This window comes from Cydia splendana, chromosome 10 (genome assembly GCF_910591565.1).
Source record: "Cydia splendana chromosome 10, ilCydSple1.2, whole genome shotgun sequence".
In the NCBI taxonomy this organism is placed as follows: Eukaryota; Metazoa; Arthropoda; class Insecta; order Lepidoptera; family Tortricidae; genus Cydia; species Cydia splendana.
Genome location: NC_085969.1, coordinates 8280625 through 8295092, shown reverse-complemented (window position 1 = coordinate 8295092; position 14468 = coordinate 8280625). Strand labels below are relative to the sequence as shown.

At 36.6% G+C, this 14468-nt stretch overlaps 2 protein-coding genes and 1 long non-coding RNA gene across 3 annotated transcripts in view; 2 read left to right on the top strand and 1 right to left on the bottom strand.

Moving 5' to 3' along the window:
- LOC134794270 (uncharacterized) overlaps nt 1–7678 on the top strand; it is a 45894-nt gene extending 38216 nt beyond the window's left edge. The window contains exon 2 of the long non-coding RNA XR_010144652.1: nt 7592–7678. This is a non-coding gene — a long non-coding RNA (uncharacterized LOC134794270). The remainder of the gene's footprint in view (nt 1–7591) is intronic.
- LOC134794247 (organic cation transporter-like protein) lies at nt 1513–9049 on the bottom strand. Its single transcript, XM_063766005.1, has 4 exons — nt 8816–9049; nt 4576–4933; nt 2487–2894; nt 1513–2349 (listed from the first exon to the last, which is right to left on the bottom strand). Exons 1-4 carry the CDS (start codon nt 8844–8846, stop codon nt 1653–1655), a joined length of 1494 nt encoding a protein of 497 aa, XP_063622075.1. The 5' UTR covers nt 8847–9049; the 3' UTR covers nt 1513–1652.
- A 2924-nt stretch (nt 9050–11973) lies between these two features.
- LOC134794220 (uncharacterized) lies at nt 11974–14177 on the top strand. The gene is made up of 2 exons (XM_063765959.1): nt 11974–12858; nt 13547–14177. The coding sequence occupies exons 1-2, from the start codon at nt 12019–12021 to the stop codon at nt 13568–13570; spliced, it is 864 nt and encodes a 287-aa protein (XP_063622029.1). The 5' UTR covers nt 11974–12018; the 3' UTR covers nt 13571–14177.
- Nucleotides 14178–14468: the final 291 nt, after the last annotated feature.

Sequence of the window (14468 nt, the reverse complement as noted above, 5' to 3'; positions counted from 1 at the left end):
CAATTGAAGGTGTGCAATTTATAGAGCTCTGTGTTTGGTGTGATATAATAGCTAATTATGTATTTAATTCAAATATAACTATGCCAGGCGTTTTATTTGGGGGAAAAGTAGTGCCAGGCGATGAAAATACACAATCACTTGACTAGAGGACCAAGACCTAGAGAGACCAATTATAGTTAATGCAATGAAGAAAATTCGGTTCTTGCCATTCCATTAGGGGTCATCCATTAATTACATCACACATTTAGGGGGAGGGGGTCAAGAAAATGTGATATGTTGTGACGGGGTGAGGGGGGAATCACAAACTTTGTGACGTCACTTTAACTTATTTAATTCGCTGAACGATAATCATTTTTATTCGTTTAATTTTTTTCAGTTTCTGTTTTGGGTTATAAAATTACAAATATTACTATTTATTTACTGCCATCTATCGACACAGTATTAAAACTAAAAATGTATTAAAAATTAACATAAAAAAATACCTATACTTATGGATAAATGTTTTTTTTTTAGAACGCCATATGACTTTGACCCATGTTCATAAAATTGTTAAATATCAAACGGTGTCGCCAACGCCATCTAGGCGAGTACTATAGGTGTGGCGCCATCTATTCGAGTATAACTTTTTCTTGATTTCCGAGGCACGTTTTTCCCTTCTTATACGGAGTTACATATATCTTTGATAGCAGGCATGATAGGTTAAGCCCCTTTTGAGTTACCGTATCGCACAGTAAAAAGACATATACAGGTACTTACTAAGCGCTGCGATAAGGTACTCTCTTTTGCTTTAATGTACAGTCAAGTAAACTAATTTGATTCCTAGGGCCACTATATAACCTTGTCGCTTTATCGACATGGCATGTCACTCAATAAGCAGTGTAGTAAGAGATTAAACAAACTGATTCACATGGTTGACATGGTTCTCTATTAGTGGCTTAGGAATCAAATTGATGTCCCTAGCCCCAGTTCAAGGCAATCTATTGTGGCAGAAGGGTAACTACGGAACCCTACACTGAGCAAGGCCCGACATGCTCTTGGCCGGTTTTTTTCCTATTATGACCGAAAGACCTCGTGATTCTGCGTAGACATAACAATAAACATGCCCATATAAAAAAAGTGTTGTTTGCAAGTTTAAATAAAATGGCACAGCTGTATGACACATCAATTTAACATACATAATTGTTATTGAAATTAAAGAAAACAGAATTGCCAGAGCATTGTCTACCTAATAACTTAGTCTAACACTAATATACTAAGTTACATAATGAACTTACACTAAATATGCCAGTACGAGCGAGATGCATGCAACGTTGATTTTGAACACATATCACTTACCTACGTCAAAATGGCCTTGTTTTAGATTTAGATGTAGGTAGATATTTTTATTCATCCTTAATAAGTTATCTTTTTGCTTATTTCGTAAGTAGTTATCAGGGTCGGTAGGTATATAGGTTTTATTAGTTATCAGTGTAATCATATTTGTACGGAGATATCTAAGATAAATACAAGATCTCTTCTCCCAAAATCATTTTACTGTAGATTAATTATATAATATTTACAACTAGGTAACATAATATGTTTACATTTACCTATGTAACTTAAAATGACAAAATTAATCTTATGAAATAACACTATCTAATGAGAAAAAACATCTACTTTTTGCAATCCGTTTTTTTTCCAAATTGTTCACCTTCTTCTATAGTCACCATTAATTCACAGCCTTTGGTTTCAGGAAGTAAGAAAGCGACAAAGCCTGCCACGAGGGGCAAGACAGCAAATAACACAGGGGGCACCCACGTGCCCATGCTGCTCGACGCGATCACGAACGGAGCGATCATGGACCCCACGCGCGCCATCATGGAAGAAAACCCCAGCGCAGCATTCCGCACCACCGTCGGAAACAGTTCCGTGCAGTACAAGTACACAACAACGAAAGCTATAAAGCTAGACACTACTCCTACACTTGCGCAGACCACCCTACCCGGCCCGTCTGGTAGCACGGCCAGAACGAGTAGGCAGAACGCGCAAATAAAATTAAAGCTAATCACTATGGTTTTTCTTCCCATCACTTTCATAAGCGGTATGGAACAGAGGGAACCGAGGAGAGTTACACTGGCACTGGCTGCGACATTGATGAAAGCATTTCCACTGAGCTGCCCCACGTACTGCGACACACCGTAGAAGCAATAGCTGCATGCCAGCCAATTAAACGCCATAGCTAAGATGTTTTTTCGGATGTTCGGAGTTCGAAAGAGGTCTACAATGTTCCCCTTTTTGAGTTTCGTTTTTTGGAGTGCAGCTTGGTAATTTTCAATGTCAGTTCGTATGGCTTCTGTTGGGCGCTTATTTCTGAAAGGAATAGCATGCGTAAAAGTTAAATCATGATAACGCCGACGGTTATCTTAAGTAGTATTTTGTAACAAATGTAAACGTTTGCGTTATCCAGTTTTCATAAATATTCATATCTTACTTATCTTATTACTTACACTTTTGCTACACATTCTAAAATTTTGACGGCTTCTTCAGTTCTCTTAACCGCTATCAGCCAGCGTGGAGTTTCAGGTACTAGGAAAAAGTACGACAATAGTACTACTGCTGGTATCGAGATGGCCAGTTGAAAGTTCGAGTAATCCCTGCAGAAATACCCGAACACCGGTAACAGCATGTGACCCATATTGAAGGGTACTTGATACAAAGCCGATATAACATCACGGTACTGGGTCCCCACGAATTCCATGACTATGACGAATCCAATGACCATGGTGCCTCCAACGGACATGCCCACTAAGAATCGAAGGAATGTGAATTCCCAGTAGCCGGGGACGAAAGCTGCTGTTATTCCCATGGTCACTTGTATCACGACTGCTACCAGCAAAGGATACTTTCTCCCGAACCTGAAAATGTAAAAAAGTAAGTATAAGGTGCAGGCATTAAAGCCACAGGTCACGTGCTGTCTGTAGTGTCTATGACCGCAACGCAAGTGTCTCAATGGAGCAAAATCTAATTTGATAAATATTTAGAAATCATTTTTTAACGATGATTGCATTGGCACAGTTATATACAGGGTGATCAATCCAAATGGGTCAGTATGGAGAAGTCAGAAACTATGAGAGATAGCGAAATCTGTTCTTAGGAACCATGGCTTCGATTTTAGATTTAATAATAATGGCATTCAATTTTTTTTTTAAATCTATCATACATAACCACATCCACCCCGACTCCCAAAAGGCGACTCCCAATAGGAAAAGTGTTGGGTCGTGTTTAAGCTCCAACTTCCCCCTCTCGTGTGACGCTTCGGGCCTTCGGCCCTACGCGGAGCTCAGCCTTCGGCCTTCGCAAGCCTCGATGTTTCGCCGTCGGGCATTCGGCCCGCCGGCTTCGCTCATCAAGACAGTTGACTTGGTAGAACGCTTGGAAGCACCGCATTCACGCAGCTCGGCCTTTGGCCTCGCGTTTTGGGAGTCGGGCTGGAGGCTCCAGGCCTTCGGCCTTCCGCCGGGGTCGGCCTTCGGCCTCCCGGCCTAAAGCTCGCCCTTCGGGCTCGCTTAACCTACTTGGGAATTTGACTTTGCCCGTGTCCGCCGCCATTTTGGATTTTTCTATAAATTTTTTTTGACATGGTAATCTTGGGCCCCCAGGCTCACCGCATGCCAAATCTCAGCGCGCTCGGACCAACTTGAAAAAATGAAAAAAAAGTCGGCCATTTTGAATTTTTTTTAATGTAGTTTGTTTTGTCTCGGGGCCCTCTATGATATTTGGTCGAGCACCCCACACCTATCACGCATCGTTTAAAAGTTGCCATACAAACAAACAACAAGAATATTGACCAGGTTCGAATCCCGGTTATGTATGATAGATTAAAAAAAAAAATAATGCCATTATTATTAAATCTAAAATCGACGCCATGGTTCCTAAGAACAGATTTCGCTATCTCTTATAGTTTCTGACTTCTCCATACTGACCCATTTGGATTGATCACCCTGTATATTGTTACATATTTATAAAACAAACTTATCAAGAATATAGAGGTCAGTAATGTTTTCATTCGCGTCATTTCAGCATTTATACAGGGTGTCCCTATAGCCATTGGACAAAGCCGAAATGTACATATGCATTAGGGTATTTAGAACCAGTATACAAAGTATCATAACAATCGGTGTAGCGGTAACGAAGAAATTAACAAATTACGATTTTTTTACTTTGGAGCAACCTGTATGTGTACGTAGCTCCTGAGGTAATAAATAGTATGAAACCTTCTTCGACCGTTTTGATTATCTTTTTTATTTATGACATTAATAAGCATCTGACTTTTGACAAATGTCATCATTACCGCACATTTTCAAACAAATTGTCAAAAGCACTGTTGTCGATTATTGGAAATAACTTTAGTTTGAAAATTTATGTTTTTATCTTTTGTTCTAATTAAAAAAATATTACCGTTAGAGCATTTCTGAGAAGTAACCCTACGTGGGATTTCAGGGTTTGTCCAATGGCTAAGGTCACCCTGTATAATATAAGTACTACTCGTAGAAATATTGAATGTAAATATATTACAATTAACAAGTTCAATGTCACCTGTCGGATGCCATTCCAAACAGTACACTGCCCAGCAGCGTGCCTAATTGAAACAGCGTCTGTGTAAAACTAGTCAACCATTTCCTTTCGCATATCAAATCCCACTCCATTATTATGCTCCGGCTGAAAATTGACGTGTCGTATTCTGGATTAGGGCAAGGACAAGTTTCCTCTCCGGTGTCTGGGCATGTGTAGCTGAGTTTCGGAGCAAGAAACAAAATCGCCATTTGGTGGAAGGCGACGGGAAACTTTGTCAAGAATATAAGGAGGCATAGCAACAGTTGATATCTTCCGAATGAGCCTGTTATTCGTTGAATTAAATCGGTCTGAGGAGGAGGTTTTTCTTGCAGCTTGGCCCCTGAACAAGGAAAAATAGAGTAATAGACTGATGGCATTAGTTATATGTTTTATAAGAGGGCAAAGTTGTTGTTTAACCGCTCGCTCGTGCTAATATTGATACCCGAGCCAGCGAAAGATTCCAAAATGGAATCTTGAGCGTTGCTAGGGTTTCAAAGCACGAGGGTTAAACAAAATTTGCCCCCGAGTGAAACACAAAATTTTTCACCACACCAGCCCGAAGCATATATTAAATGTAAAATATGAAACAAAATCAAACCAAATCAAATCCAAATGAATGTTATTTAAATATTTATCATCCAAAATCATCATTTAAAAGTCAGTTCTACCAGCAAACATAAGAAAACAACTCAAAATTTGCATTTGATTACATCACATGTAAATAAAATGCAACTTTGCTATCAGTTTTTGAAGTGCAAAGTAACCCTTTCCAAGCTGGTGAAAAAATAAATGTAGGTCCCTACATAATCTTAGCTACTATTTACGTACAGAAATTAGAAATTTCGTCTGTTTAGATGATTTGATGTTTGTTGATATAAATGTAAAACTGTAAATATCACCAAAATTAGTTGTGCAGAATAGGCCTAAATAGATAAATAGGCCTGCTCCTGTTTAGCTGAAGCAGCGACAGCGACCCCTGTCGCTTTGTAAATATTATAACAAACTACCAGTGATAGCCACTTTAGTTGCTACTTATTACCGGTCACGCGACCAATTTTGCTACTTAAGTACTGACGTCGATAGGCAATCTAGGTGGATTTAAAATTTACGCAGTAGGTAAATGCTCAGGATCAGTTATTTTTCATAAAGTAAATCTCAGCTAATATACTTAATATGGTCCAACAATAAAAAGTATATATAAATAAGTGTATAAATGTAAATAGATTGTTTGAAACAACCTTGAATAGATAAGTTTTGTAACAAGAATGAGCTGATTAAAACTAATTCCTTACATATTACTTTCGAACATAACGAGACATTTACCTATTTACATATTAACCCCGTTTCTTGTGCCCATTTTAATGAGAAATGCGTCTATTAAACCAACTTCATTGATTAGTTCTGAACAATTAGTGCGACATAACTTGACATAAATGTTATTAAGATCAAAATAAGAAAAAACGAACATACAGATCAATTTATTATAGATACAAATCAAAGCAAAGAAATACAGCCCTAGCGTAGGTAGGTATACGTACCTCCATATTTAAAAAACCTGAATGTGCCCCTGCTATATACCTAGCGGAAGAGATGAAGCTGATGAGGTGATTGTCCCCTCTTAATTGACACCATCATATACATAACATTTTATCAACTAGTAGTAGGTATGTTGTATTGCTATAGAAAGTTCTAGCTAAGTGAAGATAAAGTGAAGGAAGAATTATTGACAACAAATTGATAAAATGGACCCGATAATTTCATAGGGCAACTCTGAGTGCGGCCATTTAATATACCTATCAATAGATAAAATTCTATAGGTAGGAAACTACATATGTGTCGCTTAACTTCAAACTCGGGTAAATCCATCCGACCCTCTGAGCAAATATTTACCCTATTACCTTTTCTTAATACCAAAATCGCATAATCTGACAGATGGAGATACCCGAGTTTGAAGTTAAGCGACTCATATATATTACCAGTTCCAGTGAATAAGTAAATACCTAATTCGAATTGCGCTTCGGCAAGAGTGTATCAAAAAAGGTCACTAGCCGTGATCTATATGTTATTTATAAGTGAGTATTACCTAGGTACTTAGCTAATAGATGCTTAATTCGTCGTCGCGCTGAACTTATCGTATCAAATTATACAAATAAAACTATTTTAATGGATTATATATCGCGTCTCATGAATCGAAAATACATCCCGACATTTCGAACACTTTACACAGTTTGGTCAACGGGAGAGAGGAAAAAAATATATTCACCTCTGTTAAAATTATAATGTAAATGTAAATACTAGTGTTGAAATAGTTATTTTAACCACACCAGCTCGGAAATGCTTACTTTGCACTTCAAAAACTGATAGCAAAGTTGCATTTTGTTCACATGTGAGGCAAAGTAATCAAATGCAAATTTTGAGTTGTTTTCTTATGTTTGCTGGTAGAATAGACTTTTAAATGATGATTTTGGATGATAAATATTTAACAACATTCATTTGGATTTGATTTGGTTTGATTTTGTTTGATATTTTACATTTAATATTTGCTTCGGGTTGGTGTGGTGAAAAATTTTGTGTTTCACTCGGGGGCAAATTTTGTTTAACCTTCGTGCCTTGAAACCCTCGCAACGTCGACCGAGAGCAACACGATATTTTTCACCACACCAACGCGAAGAAAATACTAACTGTAAAACATTACAAATCAAAATCCAAATGAACGCTATTAAATATTTATCATTCAAAATCATCACTTTTAAAGTCAATTCCACCATGCAAAATGAGGAAAGAACTCAAAATTTGCATCTAATTACTTTGCCACTCTTGTGAATAAAATGCAAGTCTCAAGAGAGCCTTTACCAGCTGATGTGGTGCAATTGCAATAGTTATTTGTTTTACAAGGGGGCAAAGTTGTTGTTTAACCGCTCGTGCTAATATATATTGATACCCAAGTAAGCGGAAGAAAAACGGAATCTTGAGCGTTGCGAGGGTTTCAAGGTACGAGGGTTAAACAAATTTTGCTACTGAGTGAAACAACATTTTTCACCACACCAACGCGAGGAAAATACCAACTGTAAAACATCAAACAAAATGAAATCAAATAAAATCCAAATTAATGTAATTAAATATTTATCACCCAAAATCATCATTTAAAAGTCCATTCTATCAGCCAATATGAGCAAACAACTCAATATTTGCATAATATTACTTTGCCCCACATGTGGATAAAATACAACTTTCTTATCAGTTTTTGAAGTGCATTTAGTAAGCCTTTCCGAGCTGGTGTGGTGACGAAATAATTTTATTAATTTTTCTTACATTATTATTACTTACTATTTCGTATCATTAGCACTTTTTATCTACGTAGGTCGTAGACTACTTTTCTGAGTCTAGACTTTTATGCGCTAAACGCTCTCAAACCTCCAGTACACAAATGTGGGACAGTTTTTGATTGATATAATTCCGACACAATTAAGGAATAAACATAAAGTAGTACATATATAGGAGGCCTTTATCCGTGACGGCCGTGAATGCCGTGATTTGTTACGAGATTTAGGGGCATACTGCGAGTGCGGCTACGAATTCCAAAGTGCACCGTGGTTTGATGTTGCAAAAACCGCAAGCAAACGTTCATTAAATAGTTAATTATTTTGATCAGGTTGTACAACACTAATTTTATACAATGTTTATTAACAATATTATAAGGGGAAAGGAAAAGCCTAAATTATTATTTATTTTACTTACAATTAGGTGCAATATATTTTTATAAGTAGATTCGAATAAGAAATAAAGTTTAGACACTTTCAAGTAATAAATAATCTATAGAGGTACTTATGACAAAATGCGTATAGGTAAGTATAAACTTTGAAACAAAAACAACTTACTAAATTATTTAAGTACCTAGGTATTTAAAAAATACCACCACCTAAGTATTCAATTGCCTATTATTGAGGTACTAAGGTTTGTTGTCATTCAATTATTTGAATCATTTACAATACAATATTAATAAACATGCGTGAACGCACGTGATTTTGATTAACTATAATATAAAATACCACGCCTAATACATAAAAGAAGCACGTACTTAAATTTTATCAAAAGACAAAAGCCTAACAGCTGGGACCTTCACTAATGTTAATGCGAACTTTCCAAGGTTTATCTATAAGATTGCAATTTGCAATATCGGGGTCATTACCTCGCGCGCAACTTTCTCCCTCAGCTTACGTACCGTTATCTGTGATGGGCTCCTGTTTATCCATTGTGAATCGGTTATTTAAGTCAACATGCACAATATAAACACTGGGTTGTACGGTTAACGTGTCATACAGGCGAGCCGCCGGAGGTTGCAGTAGAACTGGCTTTGAGCGGCGCCCGCGCCGAGTCGACGGCGTATTCGCATAGCACACGGCACACAACTGCAGGCTCGCAAGAGATGCTGGTTATCAGTCTGTCACTACCACTGTCACGACACTGTGGCACGACACAAGCACACGAATGCCACTAGTACACCATCTGTGCTATGCTTTGTAAAAGTACTTAAGGCTTAAATATTTTTTGCACAAATCAAGTATGCAGCGTAGCGACAGATACGGTCAAATTGATTTATGGGTCATATCGTACCTTGTTGCTTTATTACTTACCTAATAATTTGATTGTGCAGAGTACCTAACTGTAACAGTCGACGGCTATAAATTTTGCTAAACGGGAGAGTTCAAAGAGAGATAAAAAGAAAACCTTTGTCCCCACATATCTTCTTCGGTCGTCACAACATGTCCAATAAATACAAGGATCATATTCATCACTGATAGTCTAGGTACACATTAAGAGTGTATGGTATGGTTTGTCTTCATCGGCTTTTGTCCATCGTACCTTATTCTGACATTTCCGACTGCAATTCTGCTCACTGTTTTTTCACAGAAACGCTTCGCACTGCTCAGATAAAAATAGGTAGGTATATATTGTTTTTAACCACGTGACGAAGCAATATTTGCTATTACCTACATTTATTATTCCTATTAGATTTCAAAACGATCAAACTTAGTTTACTTCTTCAATTGCTTTAGTCTGCATGTTAAATACAAAGCAAAAAGGTTCCTTCCTGGTCCTTCGAGCCGGATGTTTCCTGGTTTGACCAATGAGAAAGCGCCTGCGTAATTTAAAGCTAATTAACTAAACAAAGACTTGAACAAGGTCGCATTAATAAAACTTGTACATACTAAGTAGGTATTTAAACGATCTATAGTTATTAAAACCGATCTATTAAATAAGTGAGAATCAACATGGCTGTTCATAGAAAACATGCGATGTATGTAAATAATGAAATTAACCTCTTGAACGCCTTACGTCAATACATGAGCAAGTGCAAGGTAAACTCTTTTGTTGTAAGGCCGGAGAGATTAAACCTCATATATACTTAACTATATCAAAGCACGTACGTTGCTCTGACATGATTACACGCCAGAGTAACAAATTAAGTGTATTACTTTCAAACATTTTTCTTTGTACAATGCTGGTAATGTAACTCAGTAATGTACGAAGAACAAGGGATATTTTAACAATAGATACCTTAGGTATGTACATTGTACATTCAAGAGTTTAGAGTGCATCGAATCCGCATGTTTTAGAAGTGTCCATAAACAGTAGAAGACAAGAAAGAAATATAGATCACATTCACCAGTAGGTACATTCACACTTATACTGGTTTTGTATGAGACGCTCAACAAGCTATGGAAACATCTACTATCAAAAAGGTTGCTGTACTCAAACATATCTAATATAATTATATGCAATATGTAGCTACGACCATAATTAAAAGCATTGCAAGATAATGTAAATATATGCCGGGAGATAACATCCCGTGACGCACTGCTAATTAAAAACAATAACTAGATTCTTCGAAAATAAAAGATAGTTAGGTACTTCGTCTGAACAAAGTTCAGGCTGCCTTTTACGATACCATACATAAATATTTGACAACAATAATTATCAACTATACCTAGTCCGTTTTTTGTTAACTTTAAAGTAGGTATTGGTACCTACGCCATTCATTTTCTAGAAACATGAACGTTCCATACTATTTTCTAGTATAGGTAGCAGTACACAGTACATCATAATAGTTTAAAAAAAAGCGGCCAAGTGCGAGTCGGACTCGCCCATGAAGGGTTCCGTAGCAGCAAGTAACATAATAAAATTGCGGTTTACGATTTATGACGTATTAAAAAAAACTACTTATAGATCTCGTTCAAACCAATTTTCGGTGGAAGTTCGCATGGTAATGTAGATCATAATTATATTTTTTTAGTTTCATCACAGGGGGGGGGGGGGGACACATTTTACCACTTTGGAAGTGTCTCTCGCGCAAACTATTCAGTTGGAAAAAAATTATATTAGAAACCTCAATATCATTTTTGAAGACCTATACCCCACACGTATGGGTTTGTTGGAAAAAAAAATTGAGTTTCAGTTGTAAGTATGGGGAACCCCCAAAAATTATTGTTTTTTTTCTATTTTTGTGTGAAAATCTTAAAGCGGTTCACAGAATACATCTACTTACCAAGTTTCAACAGTATAGTTCTTATAGTTTCGGAAAAAAGTGGCTGTGACATACGGACGCACAGACAGACAGACAGACATGACGAATCCATAAGGGTTCTGTTTTTTGCCATTAGGCTACGGAACCCTAAAAACAGACTAAGTATAGCTGTTTCTTCCAAAAAAAGGTACATAACCATTTTTATATAAACTGGGGCCTTTCAATAGATAGACCTCAAAAATTAACTCATGAGCAGTAAGAAAGGGTCATTCTTTATAGAAACTTCCTAAAAAAGTAACTCGTTTTTCTTGCTCTTGAACGTATTTAAAGCCTTGTTTTCACAAATTCCGAGGATAAACACGGTTTATTGTACCTATTTGAAACATTCAGCTACAATGAAATATATTCATTAAAATTTCCGTCTTTCAATGTAAAGGTAAAAAGCGGCCAAGTGCGAGTCAGACTCGCCCATGAAGGGTTCCGTAGCAGCAAGTAACATAATAAAATTGCGGTTTACGATTTATGACATTACGACGTATTAAAAAAAACTACTTACTAGATCTCGTTCAAACCAATTTTCGGTGGAAGTTTGCATGGTAATGTACATCATATATTTTTTTTTGTTTTATCATTCTCTTATTTTAGAAGTTACAGGGTGTGACATATGTGTCATAAATAGGATTATCTGTGGCAAGAGGGCACTCGCGAACATGGCGTCATTGAATACAATTATTGATTATAGTAAATAATCTTTTATTTAATATAAAGTACTGAATCCTTGTTCCATGCATACGAAACATGGTGTCAGGTGAAAACAGAGTATAACATCAAGAAGAAAAAACCTAAGTGGTAAATAGAAGTCTTTGTTAAGAAAATAAAACCTTTGTGGATCAAACAAAATGGAGGAAACGCCCGTAATGACCCTGGGCTTGCAGCCTCCTAAAGGATACAAGATTGAAGATGCGGAGGCTTGGAAAAAATACAAGCAGATGTTTAACTTATATATACAGGCCACGGATTTGGAACAGGGGACCGATGAAAAAAAGGTAGCCATTTTCTTAACCTGCGCGGGAGAAGACATTTTAGAGATTTACAATGGTATGAGTGACACTTCTACATTAAAATGGGCTGAGTTGCTTAAAAAGTTTGATGACCATTTTAAAAACAAAACTAACACCGTCGTGAACAGCTACAGATTTTATAATTTACGACAAGAGCCAGATGAACCGGTGGAACGATTTGTTTTAAGATTGAAGAATGCAGCCAAGACATGTAACTTTAAAGAAGAAGATAGAATGGTAAGAGATATGTTAGTGATAGGTGTGAGTGAGACGGGCATTAAGGAGAGATTGTTACGAGAGAAGGAACTGAGTTTGGATACGGCACTAGAATTATGCAAGGCTGCTGAATACAGCAAGAAAAATGTAAAAGAGCTGGAAGAAAAAGTACAGTCAGTAAATATGGTAAGAGAAAGTTCTCGTTATAGAAAATATGTAAAGAAACCGATTCATTACAATTGCAGTTATTGTGGTAAGAAACATGAGCCAAGAAAATGTCCTGCGTATGGGAGAAGATGTACTGTGTGCAACATTTATAACCATTATGCAGAAATGTGTAGATTTAAGAAGAAAGAAGAGAAACCGCAGCAAAAACAAAGATCCACAAAAAACAAAGTTGATGGCATCAGGGAATCTACAAATGACAGCGACTGCAGTTCGGAAGACTTTGTAGTAGACTCTGTAAGTAGCTCAGATAGGTTACAATGGTATGAAGTAATAAATGTTGAAGGAGTAGATATAAAATTTAAACTGGATTCTGGTGCTGACTGTAGTACTTTATCACTGGAACTGTTTGAAAGCTTAAAATTAGACAAATGTAAACTCGGGGAACCCACAGTGTTAGTTGTTTATAATGAAGAAAAAATGAAAACTGTGGGATGTGTTAATTTAACCTGTACTGTTAGGGGAAAAAAGGGCAATGTAAGATTTACTGTTGTGGATATGCCTGTTAAACCAATCTTAGGCTTGCCTGATTGTGTCCAATTCAATTTAATAAAAAGAGTAGATGCTGTAGTCTCAGAAGAAAAGAATAAATTTGTAAAATTAAATGATGATGTGTTTAATGGGTTAGGCAATATAGGTATATATTCAATAAAGCTGAAAGAGAATTCAGAGCCAGTAGTTAAGCCTATTAGAAGAGTTCCACAGACTATAAATGAAAGACTTAAAGAAACTTTAAATAATTATGAAAGTAGAGGAATAATTGAAAAAGTAGAAGGACCTACCGCATCGTGCAACAATCTTGTCATTGTAGAAAAACCAGATAAGTCACTTAGGTTATGCTTAGACCCCAAAGAGTTGAATAAAGCCATTCTTCGAGAAAATTATCAAATTCCTTCACCTGAAGAAATATATAATTCACTTGCAGGTAAAAGTGTCTTCACAGTACTAGACATGAAGGATGGGTTTTTTCAAGTGAGTTTGGAGGATGAACAAAAACTCTGCACCTTCGGTACTCCCTTCGGAAGGTATTTTTTCAAGAGAATGCCATTCGGCATTTCTTCAGCTCCCGAGGTAATGCAAAGAATAAATACAGCCATATTTAGTGATATACAGGGGGTAAATGTGTATTATGATGACATAATTGTTGCGGGGGACAGTTTAGCAGACCATGATAAAATTTTAAGTGAAGTAATAGATAGGGCAAGGAAGTTCAATGTAAAATTTAATCCAAACAAAGTTCAGTATAGAAGTGATTTTGTTAAATATGTAGGGTTGTTAGTGTCAAAATCAGGAATTAAACCTGATCCTGAACATGTAAAGGCTATTGTGGACTTGAATGAACCAAAAAATGTTAAAGAACTACAAAAGTTTTTAGGTATGTGCAATTATTTAAGTAAGTTTATACCACAATACTCCAAAACAACTGAAAAACTTAGGGATCTATTAAAAAAAGATGTATTGTGGGATTGGGGTACAGCACAAAGTCAAGCTTTTGAAGAAATAAAAATGAAAATTAGTAAAGCCCCAACCTTAGATATTTTAAAGAGAGACGGTTTGGTGACTCTACAAACTGACAGCTCAAAAAGTGGCATGGGAGCTTGTCTTCTTCAAAATGGTAAACCAATATCTTTTTATTCTAGATGTTATACAGAATGTCAACAAAGATGGGCTCCCATCGAAAAAGAACTCTTTGCAGTTTGTCTTGCAATGGAAAAATATCACCAATTTGTCTACGGACGCAAAATAGTTGTTGAAACAGACCATAAGCCTTTAGTGGCGATAATGAATAAAGACATCAATAAAATTTCAGCCAGACTGCAAAGAATGGTTCTTAAACTTTTAAAATA